This window comes from Eschrichtius robustus, chromosome 8, assembly GCF_028021215.1.
Source record: "Eschrichtius robustus isolate mEscRob2 chromosome 8, mEscRob2.pri, whole genome shotgun sequence".
In the NCBI taxonomy this organism is placed as follows: Eukaryota; Metazoa; Chordata; class Mammalia; order Artiodactyla; family Eschrichtiidae; genus Eschrichtius; species Eschrichtius robustus.
In genome coordinates, this window is record NC_090831.1 from 93321972 (window position 1) to 93338781 (window position 16810).

Genomic DNA, 16810 nt, shown 5'->3' on the forward strand with positions numbered 1-16810 from the left:
GTTTGTATTCTTTTTCCTTGGTAGAAGGCAATGGGAATAGCTAGAGTGGCATTAGTTAACTCTAGGAAAGATTCGTAGGTCTAGGGAATAAATGTAAATGACTTACATGTGGATTCCATAATAGCCTCATATAGACTGTATCTGTGACAAGTCATATTCTTCTAGATATCTGATTCCCCCACCAGCTCAAAGGTATGTGGAAAGAATGTTGTCATTAGGAGATTACTGATTTACTTGGTTGTGTCTGCCTTCAATAGATAAGACATACAAGCAATAAAAATGCATGTACATTCTCCTGGCTATTTTCTGTAAAGAGGTGCAAATAGGCCCAGTGCCAGAAAATGCTACCAGGCATTGTTTTGTCTTTTGAGTAATGCTTCCTACTACTTTTATTGTTTACATGGGTATTCCAATCCAACAATATCAACAAATTTGTTTTACAATCTTATTATTGATGACAAATTCAAGAAACGATCCTGCAGTCAACGCCTATTACCTAATTTCTTGTATCTTCCTGTAAGTTAAAAAACATAGGTACCATCTTTGGTACTACTGATGGGCCCAATCTTAAAATTGTTAAAATCTATAGTGTAAAAGAGTTATCAATATATTCAGTTACTAAAGACAAGCAGTGACATGAATAACAAGTGCTTTATATTATTGCAAAAAGTGGAATAGCTTTCTATTAATTGAGCAAAGGTGTTCTGTTTAAAAATAAAATTCACAGTTGAACACTGCTTATGTAGACTCAAAGTTACCACTTAGTAGTGCCATCTGTAACAAATTCTTATCTGAAAAATACACACTAAACTACCGAGCTCATTCTGAAACAAATTTGGGATAAAACATACATTCAAACTTGAGTTTAAAATAAATTAAGAGATCCAATTGTTAAGGTTTGAATATCTCTAAGACAAAATAGGGTTTAGAAAACCTATACTTCTCTCCTTTTATAACATTTAGAGGTCTTGATTTGTTAGCTATTGTAGCATGCTTGTTTATTGGGTATTATGTAATATAGGCCACCATTAATAATTTTGGGGAGTTTTGTGTTCAATTGATCATGGACATGAATTTTTTATTGTGAACTATCATGCAAGTTACTGCAAATCAAGTTTTTGGAACGAATAAAATAATTATAATACAAACATTCTTTGTAATAAATGTTTGTATTATGTTTTTTGGGACTAGTAATTTAGAGGTATTTTTCGCCTTTGCTGTCTAACAATTTCCAACACCAAGAAGGAGCCAGATCTTAAGTCTACATTCTACTTACCTAGTATGTGGACTCTTGAAGAGGAACACCATTGCAGCACTGTGCTCAGAAAGTGTGGGAATATGGAGCAAAAGCTCAATTCCATTTTTTCCCTGCCTTTAACAATCAGAATTTATTTTCAGTTTGCACTTTTCTGGAGGGATCCCTCTTATCTACAATGTGTATGTGATTTGCTAAACAGTTTTTGTTGTGTTTAAAATTTTTTTTTGCCTCCTGTTCTATTTAGGAAACAAATTAAGGAAGTTAAGCAGGAGCAAATGTGTAGGATCAGTAGGCAATCATTCCTAGATACAGATGTTAACTCCATGTAGAATGCTTGTCATCTTCATTAGATCCTAAGTTCCAATGAAAGCAGGGGACTGTGAACACACCAAGCCCTGCTGTTTCCGCAGCATACTGCACTTGGTAGAATTCAAATATCTGTTTAATGAATAAAGAACTCTTTCACATCATGAGAAAGCCATCTGCTGCCCTAAAATAACTGATATACTTAGGTAAATTATCTTGGATGTAATTAACTTCAAAGGAAAGCACGGTATGATATAGTTGACATATAATGAACTAGAATTTGTTGTTTGTTGTCCTTGTTCGTCAGTAAATAGCATGATAATGGGGAAGTCACTTGAGCTCTCTGGATCTCAGTGAATGAATTTATGAAATTAAGGGACTAGACTAGATGAAACCAGATAGAAAATTCTAAGTCATTTAAGTTTTAAATTGCTTCCCAATTCTGAAATCACTTAGTGAGATTAGGTCAAGACCACAAAACTTTCAGTTCGTAAATAATAGACGAGGAATATTAGAAAATTTAAAATTTTTAATAAATGTGCTTTGTTCACAAAATGTGAAAAAATACAACAAACACAAACATACATTTTCAGGTAAGCCACCTCCCACCACTTGGCAACTATCATATAAACCACTTGATCTAGTCATAATCCTGAAGAAACCAAGCAAATGATCATTTGTTTTTGAAACATCAAATTATTTTGGAGAATACTGTTGTGAATGTGACAGGAGGCCCCTTAACTTCTTCATATCCAAACAAAATCATTCTCAAGAGTACCCATACAGTATTAAAGGCTCTAATAACTTCTTGTGTCATTACATATATAATCTGGCACCAAGCCACATGACTGCTTATATTTTAACATTTATATGTTGAATTGGCTTTGGTGGAATACGTGTTAGTTTAAATCCTGCGCCAATCTAATTTTGAAGATGAATTTACAGTAACAAATGAGATTTATAAATCCAAACAAATTTATACTAAGTGAGAGTATAGGTTTTTATAAAGAGATTTTTCTTCAAAGTACTACTTAAAATACATCATGCACACTTTGGAGCATAAGCAGAATCAACATCTGTAAACAATCAGAAGAATTTATAGCACCAACATTTTAGCTGTAACACATGGGCTAACTCCAAGGTCATATATCAATACTTACACCAGCCTCTCAAAAGCACTGTTTTCATTTACTTTCAAAGCACTTTTGTTTGGTATGTTGCTTTTCTTTGCCTTTAAGGTAGCATTTAGCCAAATCACAGAAAACGGACCGTATGGTAAAGGAGGTACTAACAACACACATTTCTATGTTACCCTGAACACAGTGTTTTTTTTCTTCTTTTGGGCGAGTTACAAGACTTGACCTGTAGTGCTTAATTGGAAAGAAAGTCCTAATTATTCCTTATTATTAAGTAATCTTATGCTATTGAAAGTAAACGAAAAACTTCAAGTTACTTCTGGCATACTTGAGCAACCAATATTTATTGCATTTACTCAACTGACTTTTAGGTTAATTACAATCTTGTTACTTTCATTAATTTAGAATGTGAAATTTAATTTGAAATATTGGGTATACACACTCAACCATTTATATCTTAAAGGGTAAATTTTTTATTTCTAAATAAAGTTTGACATTCAGAGTTAACTACAGCAATTCACAATAAGCACAAAAACACTTTTATCAGAGTAAAGAAGTTCAGTTTATGAATTTAGGATCAACTATTGAAAATGCAAATTTCCTTTAAAAACGCACACACACAACATTAACCATGAAATCTGAAACTGTGATATTTCAGTGCAAAAACCTCAGTATGAGGTAATTTTAATGTAATAACCACTTGAAAAAAAATCCACACAGTGGCACTCTTAAAAATGATAGTTTACATGACAATTGCTGGCTGACAAGACAATGTGGACTAAATGTTCTTAGCCATTTAAACTAATCTTGTCTTGTTGGACATATATTTCTCCTTAATCATTTGCTTCTGATTCAGAAACACAGAAAGGCATTTATCAATGTGGAAAGGGAAAATTCCCACAGCCAACTAATGGTTTATATATTCAAAGAAAAATTTCTGCTAGGATTTAGATAGAAATTAGAATACCAAAACGTCAAAACCATTTTATGAGATTACCAGCAGAGGATTAATTTAAAATTTTTCTATATAATTCCAGACTTGTAGTGCAGCACCTCCTTAATGGAAAGGTGAGGACCCTATTAAGGTTGGTCTAGGTAGAACATAAGCTCTCTTACAAGTGCAAACCCTTTCACAAATGTGTTTCGGGTCAGTATTGAGTATTATATTGTTCCTTGCTTAAATAGAAAATTTTGTAAATGAAATCTAAATGTAAAAAAGTAAAAGTGAATTCTCACCGTTAAATATACTTAACACCAAGGCCCAAATCAACAAGAAAGATATGAAAACTCTATTTTGGCAATGGTGTTTACTGTACTATGCTAATCAAATTAGAATACATACTTCGGGGGAAATATCTCCCCAATGTCTGATGCTGCCAAATGAGCAAGCAAGAAAGAATAAGAATTATCAATTCCAAAAAGTTTGGGGAATGTTCAATCATCAGACAAAACTGAGCCAAAATGGCTTTCTATAACAGGTAACAATTTAGTTAGAAAAAAGAATAAGTGCATCACAAAACTACTAAACCAATCTATCTCTGTCACATTTAACTTGTGAGTCATCAAAGTGCAATCTACAGCTTTCTACATATCTTAGTTTCTCATTGCAATGGTTTAAAGTCAACACTGAAAAGATGAAAACAAGAAAAATACATAGCAAATTATGCTTCATTTTTCACAATAGCACTAAAGAGAAAAAGGTACCTTTCTATAATATCTTAGTGCTAAATGCTAAAATAAGTGGTTTCTGCTATGACAGGAGTCACTCTGCGTGAAACTTTAAGCTTTCTATATAAGAATAAATTTTAAAATCCAGAAGTAGAAAAAAATAGCAAACTCTGTAAACCTTTGCATTTCTTCTATGCAAAGCAGGTTTTAAGTACTGAGTTCATGTTAGTATTTCTGATTAGTGTAAGCAATTAAGTTTAGGAGTCTGGACTGAAAGGGCCTTTTGCTTTTATATTAACTTAAAAGTAATATGGGATCTTCTAGCTCATAGAAAGGAATAGAGCTGGATTGACTTTCTCCAGAATCTGAGTCGTATGGAGCATCAGGGAGCTCTGTGAAACCATATGCTAGCTGTTCATCTTCTATATCTGATCGAACGTAGCAGGAAGGATTAGAATATTCCTCATCTTCTATACTGTTGAAATCTTGAGGAATATATAACATCCCTGGGTAGTTCCTACTAACCAAGTCACTTGTGGTTTTTAGGGAGGTTTTTCTAAATGCCATCAGATGCATATGTGAAAATTTTGAATACTTGAAACGTTTAAAGCCCAGGGACTCTATAGCAATCTTCCAGCTTTTCATCATCATAGCGTGACGGTTCTGATGGGAGGAATCAGGTGTGATGATAAGCAATAAACCATTTAACACTAACAGTTCATGGGCTTTCTTGCAGCAAATCCATCGCTGGTAAGGTGATGGAAAATAGGAAAGAAGGAGAGAGAAAACAACCACATGGAAAAGTTCTCCAGGAAGAGAATCAATAGGGTTTTTTAGCTGCTTCAAAAAGGCATCTATAGCATCCTGTGCAAGCTGGAGTGGTTGCTGAAGCTGCAAATTCAGGAAGTCACATTTATACACACTCTGCAGAAAGGGAAAAACAAGGCATGTTAAGAATTTTAAGATTACCTCCACCTAATTACATAAATTTTAAACCAAACTATTTCACAGCATTTCTACATAATTCAAGCTTTAATTATGTACCTTTCCTTTATAAATATTCCACTTGCACACACTTATTCAACCAAAACTTTTACTCAGAAAAATCTCAGAGTAATTAAGCCCAAAGAATTTCTAGTCATCATTTAAAAAAATATATTTCTGCGTAACAATTAATGAAAAATTAGAAATAATGTTTAAGTATATATTTTTAAAAAATAATAAGGGTTTATTTGAAATTTAATTTGGATAAGAGCTTACAGGGATGATTTATTTCTAAACTTAGTCATATTTATATTCACTTAAACATTTATAGTTACCAAAAAACAGGTTAATATAAAAATAACTTTAAACAAGAAATACCATGAAATAAAGATGAATCAAAGAAGTCAAAGAGGATAATGAAAGCAGTTATAAATGTGTAAAAGCAAAATACCTTAAACGTTTTTAAGGTCATGAAAAACATCTTTTCAACCATTAACTGTAACCATCTCAGAAGTAATTTTAATAATATATTGATTCTATTAAAAAGCTAATCTCCGGCTTGAAACAAACTATGTATTAAATTTAATTAACTGAGTCAAATGACCATGAGATACACTACAAGTAAAAAAATAAACAGCACTGTATCATTTGCTGAATATTAAAACTCTATGGAGACCCTCCGCCTCTGCCCTGAAGGAGCTGGATGGGCGAGTTCGGCGCGATGGCTTGATCCTGGGAGGCAGCGGCGGCGGCAGCTGGAGGCGGCAGCGCGTCCTCCTCCTTGCCCCGGCACCGGCGGTGATCGGAGCGAGTGGCCGCGGCCCCCGATGCGACTGCTCGCGGGCTGGCTGTGTCTGAGCCTGGCGTCCGTGTGGCTGGCGCGGAGAATGTGGACCCTGCGGAGCCCGCTCACCCGCTCCCTGTACATGAACATGACGAGCGGACTGGGGTGGGCTGGCGGCGGCCGCAGGCGGCAGGAAGAACCACCAGTGGTTTGTGTGCAACAGAGAGAAACTTTGCGAATCACTCCAGGCTGTCTTTGTACCCAATTATATCACTCTTTTGTGTCATCTGTTTTTAGCCAGTTTATGTCTAGAACATCTATCAATGGGTTGCTAGGAAGAGGCTCAATGTTTGTGTTTTCACCAGATCAGTTTCAGAGACTGCTTAAAATTAATCCAGACTGGAAAACCCACAGACTTCTTGATTTAGGTGCTGGAGATGGAGAAGTCACAAAAATCATGAGTCCTCATTTTGAAGAAATTTATGCCACTGAGCTGTCTGAAACTATGATATGGCAGCTTCAGAAGAAGAAATACAGAGTGCTTGGTAAAAATGAATGGCAGAATACAGGGTTCCAGTACGGTATCATCAGCTGCTTGAATTTGCTGGACCGCTGTGATCAGCCCCTGACTTTGTTAAAAGATATCAGAAGTGTCTTGGAGCCAACTAGAGGCAGGGTCATCCTTGCTCTGGTCTTACCTTTTCATTCCAATGTGGAAAACATAGATGGCAAGTGGGATAAACCATCAGAAACTTTGGAAATCAAGGGATAGAACTGGGAAGAACAAGTGAATAGTCTCTGCCTGAAGTTTTCAGAAAAGCTGGTTTTGTTATCGAAGCTTTCACCAGACTGCCATACCTGTGTGAAGGTGACATGTATAGACTACTACATTCTGGATGACGCTTTGTTCTCAAACCAGTATAAACACGTGGAGGTTGAAGTCTTCAGAGTCCACCCCAAGAATGTATGCTCCGGAAGAGGGTCTGTGTTCTCAATTTTGTGAAGGGAGGACCTTTGGGGACTGCCATTCTAAATACCATGCAGGAATTTTAAAAGCCAAAATACTAATTATTTCTTTGTAGTGTGTAAAAAATGTTTTTGAAAAACAAAACCCCAACTCTTTGAGGATTTTTATTAACTCTTTACTCAGTCATGCAGGTCACACTCCGATTATGGGAGATATATATTTTTTGAATTTTATTTTATTTATTTTTTTATACAGTAGGTTCTCATTAGTCATCCATTTTATACACATCAGTGTATACCTGTCAATCCCAATCGCCCAATTCATCACAGCACTCCCCCACCACCCCCGCTTTCCCCTCTTGGTGTCCATATGTTTGTTCTCTACATCTGTGTCTCTATTTCTGCCCTGCAAACTGGTTCATCTGGGAGATATTTTTTTTATACTTAATTGCAGTAGGGACTCATTCTCAGGCAAAGCAACAGTCATGACTTCACATGGAACCAATAAATATGGATTGTCTTTAATAAAATGAAGACTGGCAATAAAGCTGTCCATCCAGTTGCAAATACTGGTTATAGGATATAGCCACTGATACTCTTTTATGTTTAGAAATTCTATCATTATTCAAAAAATGTTTTTAATCATGCTAATAAACTTTTTTGGAGATGGAAAAAAAAAAACTCTGTGGAAATAATCCAGAATAAGAAAGCAGTTTTAAAATCAGATAAAAATTAGTTACCCTTATATTTAACAATAGTTAGTTAATTAATTATCAAAGATATGAGCTAATACCTTAGTCCCTCAATTCTGTTAGTGTGTAGACAAGCTGGTCACATAAGCATCTGGACTATCTATTAGGAAATGCGACACATAAAGTTCTACTACGTGGAACTATGTGGAAAAAAGATTGTTTTTCTTCTTCCTTTTGCTCCTTTTGGGGCAGGGGCATAGCTTTATTGAAGTATAACTGATGTACAACCTGCAGTATAACTGACACACAAACATTTAAAGTGTACACTTTGGTAAGTTTTAACATTTATACATTCACGAAACCACTACTACAATCAAATTGATGAATAGATCCAACACCTGCCAAAGTTTTCCTGTGCCCCTTATATAATCCCTTCCTTGTACCCTCCCTGCTCTTCCCCTGCCACTAGGCAATCATTGATGTGATTTCTATCTCTATAGATCAGTGGGTATTTTCTAGAATTTTACATAAGTGGAATAATACAGAATAATGTACTCTTATTTTGCCTGGCTTCTTTCATACAGCACAATTATTTTCAGATTAATCCATTTTTTTTGCATGTATTGATAGTTTATTCCTTTTTAATTGCTGAGGTAGGCTACTATATTAAGATATACCATGCTTTGTTTATCCATATACCTTTCATAGATAACTTGGTTGTTTCTAGTTTTTGGCTATTACAACTAGAGCTGCTATGAGCATTTCTGTTTGTCTTTGAATGGACATGTTTCATTTGTCTTGGGCAAATACCGAGGAAAGCGGTGGCTGGATCATACAGTACGTGCGTGTTTAACTTTTAAAGAAACTTCAAAACTATTTTCAAAAGCACTTATACTGAGTTTTACATTTCTACCAGGAGTTTATTGGAGTTCCAGTTCCTCCAAATCCTCATCAACACTTGGAATGGCCAGCCTTTTAAATTTTAATCATAGTCACAGGTGTGTAGTAGTATATTGAAGTTTTAATTTGGATTTTCCTAATGAGTAGTGATGTTTACCTGGGTATCTTCTTTGGTGAAGTGTTTGTTCAATTTTTTTGCATAGTGAAAAATGATTGGGTTGTTTTAAATTTTAAAAACCTATTTTCTTATTGAATTTTGAGAGTTCTTTATTCTTCATCCAAGTCCATAATCTGATATATAACTTGAAAATACTTCTCTCAGATTATGGCTTGTCTTTTCATTCTTTTAACAATGTCTTCTTTTTTTATTGAAATATGGTTAATTTATAATATTAGTTTCAGGTGTATAGCACAGTGATTCAGTATTTTTAGAGATTATACTCCATTAAAAGTTATTACAAAATAATGGCTATATTCCAGAGTGCTCTACAATATATCCTTGTTGCTTATCAATTTTATACACAGTAGTTTGTATCTATTAATCACATACTCCTATCTTGCCCTTCTTCCCTTCCCTCTTCCCCACTGGTAACACTAGTTTGTTTTCTATATCTGTGAGTCTGTTTCTGTTTTACTATATACATTCATTGTTTTATCTTTTAGATTCCACATATAAGTGATATCATATAGTATTTGTCTTTGTCTGACTTATTTTACTAAGCATAATATTCTCTAGTTCCAACCATGTTTTTGCAAATGGCAGAAATTTCATTCTTTTTTATGGCAGAGTAAGGTTCCATTGTGTGTGTATGTATGTGTATATACCTGTGTGTATGTGCATATATGTGTATGTATTTTCTTTATCCATCCGTTGATGGACACTTAGGTTGCTTTCTTATCTCGGCTATTGTAAATAACGCTGCTATGAAAACAAGGGAGCGTGTATCTTTTTGAACTACTGTTTTCATTTTCTTCTAATATATACCCAGGAGTAAAATTGCTGGATCATATGGTTGTCAATTTTTAGTTTATTGAAGAACCTCTATATTATTTTCCTTAGTAGGTGCACCAATTTACATTCTCACCAACAGTGTACAAGGGTTCCCTTTTCTCCACATCCTCTCCAACATTTGTTATTTGCAGACTTTGAGGACAGCCATTCTGAGGTATAAGGTGATATCTCATTGTTGTTTTGATTTGCATTTCTCTAACAATTAGCAGTGTTGAGCATCCTTTCATGTTCCTATTAGCCATCTGTATGTCTTCTTTGGAAAAATGTCTATTCATGTGTTCAGCCCATTTTTCGACTGGGCTGTTTGTTCTGTTGATATTGAATTGTATGAGTTGTTTATATATTTTGATATTAACCCCTTGTCAGTCATATCATTTGCAAATATTTCCTCCCATTCTGTGGGTTGTCTTTTTGTATTGTCGATGGTTTCCTTAGCTGTGCAAAAGATTTTAAGTTTAATTAGGTCCCATTTGTTTATTATTGCTTTTATTTCTTTTGCCCTAGGAGACAGATCTGAAAAAATATTGTTACAATTTATGTCAAAGAGTGTTCTGCCTATGTTCTCTTCCAGGAGTTTTATGGTATCATGTCTTATGTTTAAGTCTTTAAGCCATTTTGAGTTTATTTTTGTGCATGGTGTGAGGGTGTGTTCTAACTTCATTGGCTTACATTCAGCTGTCCAACTTTCCCAGCACCACTTGCTGAAGAGACTGTCTTTTCCCCATTTTATATTCTTGCCTCCTTTGTCATAGATTAATTGACCATAGGTGTGTGGGTTTATTTCTGGGCTATTTTGTTCCATTGATCTATGTGTCTGTTTTTGTGCCAGTACCATGCTGTTTTGAATACTGTAGCTTTGTAGTATAAAGCCAGGGAGCGTGATATCTCCAGTTTTGTTTTTGTTTTTGTTTTTTCAAGATTGCTTTGGCAACTTGGGGTCTTTTGTGATTCTATATGAATTTTAGGATTGTTTTAGTTCTGTGAAAAATGTCATGGGTATTTTGATATGGATTGCATTAAATCTGTAGTTTGCTTTGGGTAGTATGGCCCTTTTAACAACCTTAATTCTTCCAATACAAGAGCACAGGATATACTTCCATGTTTATGCATCATCTTCAATTTCCTTCATCAGTTTTTTATAGTTTTCGAAGTATAGGTCTTTCACCTCCTTGGTTGAGTATATTCCTAGGTATTTTATTCCTTTTGATGTGGTTTTAAATGAGACTTCTTTTTTGTTACTTTCACTTTCCAACAGTTCATTACTAGTGTATGGAAAAGCATAAGATTTCTGTATATTAAACTTATATCCTGCAACTTTACTAAATTCATTTATTAGTTCTAATAGTTTTTTTGGTGGAGACTTCAGAGTTTTCTATATAAACTATCATGTCATCTGCAAGTAATGACAATTTTACTTCTTCCCTTTCAACTTGGATGCATTTTATTTCCTTTTCTTGCCTGATTGCTGTGGCTAGGACTTCCAATACTATGATAAATAGAAGTGTGAGAGTGGGCGTCCTTGTCTAGTTACTGAATTTAGAGGAAAGGCTTTTAGCTATTCACAGTTGAGTATGAAGGTAGCTGTGGGTTTGTCATAAATGGTCTTTATTATGTTGAGAAATGTTCCCTCTATACCAACTATGATGACAGTTTTTATCACGAATGGATGTTAAATTTTGTTAGATGCTTTTTGTGTCTACTGAGATGATCATGTGACTTTTATCCTTTTGTTAATGTGGTGTATCACATTAATTTGCAAATACTGAAACATCTTTGCATCCCTGGACTATATCCCACTTGATGATAGTGTATGATCTTTTTAATGTATTGCTGGATTTGGTTAGTTAATATTTTGTTGAGGATTTTTGCATCTATTTTCATCAAAGATATTGGCCTGCAATTTTCTTTTTTGTAGTGTCTTTGCTGTTTTGGGTATCCAGGTAATGGTGGCCTTGTAGAATGAATTTCAGAGTGTTCTGTCCTTTTCAATATTGTGGACTAGTTTGAAGAGGAAAGGTATTAGCTCTTCTTTGTATGTTTGGCAGAATTCCTCTGTGAAGCTATCCAGTCCTGGACTTTTGTTTGCTGGGCGTTCTTTTAAATTACAAATTCAGTTAAACTACCAGTGATCAGTCTGTTCAAATTGTGTTTATTCTTGATTCAGTCTTGGCAGGTTGTAGGTTTCTAGAAATTTATCCATTTCTTCTAGATTGTCCAAATTGTTGGCATAAAACTGTTCATAGTATTCTTTTTTTATTTTTATTTTTTTTTGGTATCTCTGTGGTATCAGTTGCTATTTCTCCTCTTTCATTTCTTATTTTGTTAATTTGGGTTCTCTTTTTTTCTTGGGTGACCCTGGCTAAAAGTTTATCAATTTTGTTTGTCTTCTCAAAAACCAGCTCTTGGTTTCACTTATCTTTTCCATTATTTTTTTGGGTCTCTATTTCATTTTTTTCCTCTCTGATCTTTATTATTTCCTTCCTCCTGCTGACTTTGGGCTTTGTTCTTCCTTTTCTAATTCCTTTAGGTGGTCCACAATTAGGTTGTTTGAGATTTTTTTTCTTGAGGAAGGCCTGTATTGTGATAAACTTCCCTCTTAGAATTGCTTTTGCATCCAATAGATTTTGGAAAGTTGTGTTTCCATTTCCATTTGTCTTCAGTTATTTTCTGATTTCCTCTTAGATTTCTTAATTGAACCGTTGGTTTTTTTAGTAGCATGTTGTTTTAGCCTCCCCATTTGTTCTTTTCCCATTTTTCTTCCTGTAACTGATTTCTAGTGTCATACTGTTGTGGCTGGAAAAAATGCTTGATATAATTTCTATTCTCTTAGATTTGTTGAGACTCGTTTTGTGGCCTTGCATGCGATCAATCCTAGAGAACATTACACATGTACTTGAAAAGAACGTATATTTTGCTGTTTCGTGATGGAATGTCCTGTAGATATCTATTAAGTCCAACTGGTCCATTCTGTCATTTAAGACCACTGTTGCCTTATTGATTTCCTATCTGGGTGATCTGTCCATTGATGCCAGTAAGGTGTTAAAGTCCCCTACTATTATTGTATTCTTGTCAATTTCTCCCTTTATGTCTGTTAGTTATTTGCTTTATATATTTAGGTGCTCTTGTGTTGGATGTATATATGTTAATGAGTGTAAAACTTCTTGTAGTGATCCCTTTATCATTATATAATGCCTTTCTTTGTCTTTTGTTATATACTCCATTAAATTCTATTTTGTCTAATATGAGTATTGCTACCCCCACTTTCTTGTCATTGTATGAAATATCTTTTCCATCCCCTCACTTTCATTCTGTGTGTATCTTTAGCTCTGAAGTGAGTCTCTTATAGGTAGCATATAAATGGGTCTTGTTTTTTAGGCCAATCAACCACTCTATGTCTTTTGATAGGAACATTTAGTCTATTGGCATTAAACTGATTATTGATAGGTATGTACTTAATGCCATTTTATTACTTGTTTTCTGGCTGTTCTTGTAGTTCTGTTCTTTTCTTCTTTTGTTTCTTCCCTTGTGGTTTGATGAACTTTCTTTAGTAGTAAGCTGTGTTCCTTTCTTTTTAATTTTTGTATATCTATTGTAAGTTTTTTTATTTGTGGTACCACAGTGTTCATATGTATTGACCTATAATATATCTACTTATTTTAAACTTACAGTCATTTAAGTTCAAACACATTCTAAAAGATCTACATTTTTAATTCCCCTCCCATTTGTGTTTTGACGTCATATTTTACATCTTCATGATTCTCCCTTAACTGTTTATTGCAGTTACAGTTGCTTTCACAATTGATTCTCTGTCTTTACTATATATTTGCCTTTCCTAGTGGGATTTTCCCTTTCCTGTAGATCCTTACTTCTTTCCACTTAGAGAAGACCCTTTAACATTTCTTTTAGGGTAGGCTTAGTACTGATAAACTATTTTTTGCTTGTCTGGGACGTTCTTTATCTCGCTTTCTATTCTTTTTCTTTTCTTTTTTCTTTTTTTTTTATACAGCAGGCTCTTATCGCTTTCTATTCTAAATAATCGTTTTGCTGGGTATCCTAGTTTGCAGGTTTCCCCTTTCAGCATTTTGAATATATCATGCCACTCCCTTCTGGCCTGCAAAATTTCTCCAGAGAAATCAGCTGATAGCCTTACAGGAATTCCCTTGTATATGACTCTTTGTTTTTCTCCTGCTGTCTTTAAATTCTCTCTTTAAATTTGCCATTTCTATTATGATATGTCTTGATATGGGTCTGTTTGGGTTCATCTTTTGGGGACCCTCTGTGCTTCCTGTACCTGGATATGAGTATTTTCTCTTTCAGGTTTGGGAAGTTTCCAGCCATAATTTTCTCAAATACATTTTTGATCCTCTTCTCTCTTCTCCCTCTGGGACGCCTATAAGGGGCTTAGCCCTATTTGTGGACTCTCTGTTATATTTCACTAATAATCCTGACACTAATACCACACTGTTTTCATTACTGTAACTTTAAAATAAATTTTGAAACTCTCCAACACTGTCCTTTTAAAAAGTTGCTATTCTAGGACCTTTGGATTTCCACACAAATTTTAGAATACATTTTTCAATTTCTACAAAAACACCTGCTAGAATTTTGATCAGGATTGCACTGAATCTATAGATTTTGGGAAAAATGGATGTGTTAAAGATATTGAGTTTTTCCACCAATAAACACAGTATATATCTCTACTCATTTAGGTCTTCTTTACTTTCTCTTGATAATTTATAGTTTTCAATATATAGGTTTGCTATATATTTGTCAGCTTTATATTTCATATAAGTATATGTTCATATATTAAATACTTCATATTTCTGATGCTATTATAAATGGTACTATTTTAAATTTCTAATTGATTGTGGCTAGTATATATGAATTGATTTTTATATGTTAATCTTACATCTTGCAACCTTGTTAAACTCACTTACTGGTTCTAGTAGCTTCTCTGTAGATTCCACAGAATAATGTAATAGATGATCAATGTCATCTGTGAACAAAGACAGTTTTACATCTTATTTTCCAATGTGGATGCCTATCATTGCTTTTTCTTGCTTTCCTGCACTGGTTAAAACCTCTAGAGAATGCTGAATAGAGGTGGTGAGAGTAAATAACCTTATCTTGTTCTTTTTTCAGTTTTTATTGGAAAAACATTTTTCTTTCACTATTAAGTATGATGTTAGCTGTAGGTTTCTTTTTTAGTGTATTACGGTGATGAAAAGAATAAGTGGGTTTTTTTTTATGGTATATGTACTTTTATTTTTAACCATTTTTAAACTGAAGTATAGTTAATTTACAATGTTGTGTTAGTTTCAGGTGTACAGCAAAGTGATTCATTTATATATATATTCTTCTTCAGATTCTTTTCCATTATAGATTATTGTAAGATACTGAGTAGAGTTCCTTGTGCTATACAGTAGGTCTTTGTTGTTTATCTATTTTCTATATAGTAATGTGTATATGTTAATCCCAAACTCCTAACTTATCTCCCCCCCAGACCCATCCCCCACTATCCCCTTTGGTAACCATAAGTTTGTATTCTATGTCTGTGAATCTGTTTCTGTTGTATAAATAAGTTCACTTGTATCATTATTTTTTAAGATTCTACATATAAGTGATATCATATGCTATTTATCTTTCTCTGTCTGACTTCATTTAATATGACAATCTCTAGGTCTACCCATTTTACCTCAAATGGCATTATTTCATTCTTTGTTCTGGCCGAGTAATATTCCATTGTGTATATATACCACATCTTTTTTATCCATTCATCTGTTGATGGACACTTAGGTTGCTTCCAGGTCTTGGCTATTATAAATAGTGCTGCTATGAACACTGGGGTGCATGTATCTTTTCAAATTGGAGTTTTCTCCAGATATATGCCCAGGAGTGGGATTGCAGGATCATATGGTAACTCTATTTTTAGATTTTTAAGGAACCTCCATACTGTTCTCCATAGTGGCTGCACCAATTTACATTCCCACCAACAGTGTAGGTGGGTTCCTTTTTCTCCGCACCCTCTCCAATATTTATTATTTGTAGACTTTTTAATCATGGCCATTCTGACTGGTGTGTGGTGATGCCTCACTGTAGTTTTGATTTGCATTTCTCTAATAATTAGTGATACTGATCATCTTTTCATGTGCCTGTTGGCCATTCGTATGTCTTCTTTGGAGAAATGTCTATTTAGGTCTCCTGTCCATTTTTTGATTGGGTTGTTTTTTTGATACTAAGCTGTATGAGCTGTTTGTATATTTTGGAGATAAATCCCTTATTGGTAGCATTGTCTGCAAATATTTTCTCCCAGTCTGTAGGTTGTCTTTTTGTTTTGTTGATGGTTTCCTTTGCTGTGCAGAAGCTTTTAAGTTTAATTAGGTCCCATTTGTTTATTTTTGTCTTTATTTCCATTACTCTAGGACACAGATCAAAAAAATATATATTGTTGCGATTTATGTCAGAGTGTTTTGCCTGTGTTTTCCTCTAGGAGTTTTATATTATCTGGTCTTATATTCAGGTCTTTAATCCATTTTGAGTAGATTTTTGTATAGGTGTTAGAGATTGAGTATTTTTTTTAACGTTAAACCAATCTTACACTCCTAGAATAAATCAAACTTAGCCATGACGTATTATCCCTTTTGAAATACTGTTGGGTTCAATATGTTAGAATTTTGTAGACAACTTTTCTGTCTATGTTCATGATGGGCGTGGTAAGTTTTTGTTGTTGTTCTATAATGTCTCTGGTTTTGGTATTGGGGTAATGGCCTCATAGAATAAGTTGGGAAGTGAAGCCATTTGAGCCTGGAATTTTCTTTGTGGGAAAGTTTTTAACTGCCAATTCAAATTTCTTTAATACATTTAGGACTACTGAGGTTATGTATTTCTTCATGAGTGAGCTTTGGCAGTATGCGTCTTCCAAGGAGTTTGACCATTTCACTTAAGTTGTGGAATTTATTGGCATAACATTTTTTGTAATATTTATTTTCCTTTCTTTTAATATTGGTAAAATATACATGATGTCACACCTTTCTCTTTATTTCCTAATCAGTATGGCTAGTGATTTATAAATTTTATTGATCTTCTCAAAGAGGTAGTGTTTGC

At 34.2% G+C, this 16810-nt stretch overlaps 1 protein-coding gene and 1 pseudogene across 1 annotated transcript in view; one reads left to right on the forward strand and one right to left on the reverse strand.

The window, feature by feature from the left end:
• Positions 1-3315: 3315 nt before the first annotated feature.
• SAMTOR (S-adenosylmethionine sensor upstream of mTORC1) overlaps positions 3316-16810 on the reverse strand; it is a 79854-nt gene continuing 66359 nt past the window's right edge. The window contains exon 5 of the mRNA XM_068550054.1: positions 3316-5292. Coding sequence (XP_068406155.1) covers positions 4663-5292 — 630 coding nt within the window. The 3' untranslated portion in view covers positions 3316-4662. The remainder of the gene's footprint in view (positions 5293-16810) is intronic.
• LOC137768718 (protein-L-histidine N-pros-methyltransferase pseudogene) lies at positions 6165-7139 on the forward strand (annotated as a pseudogene).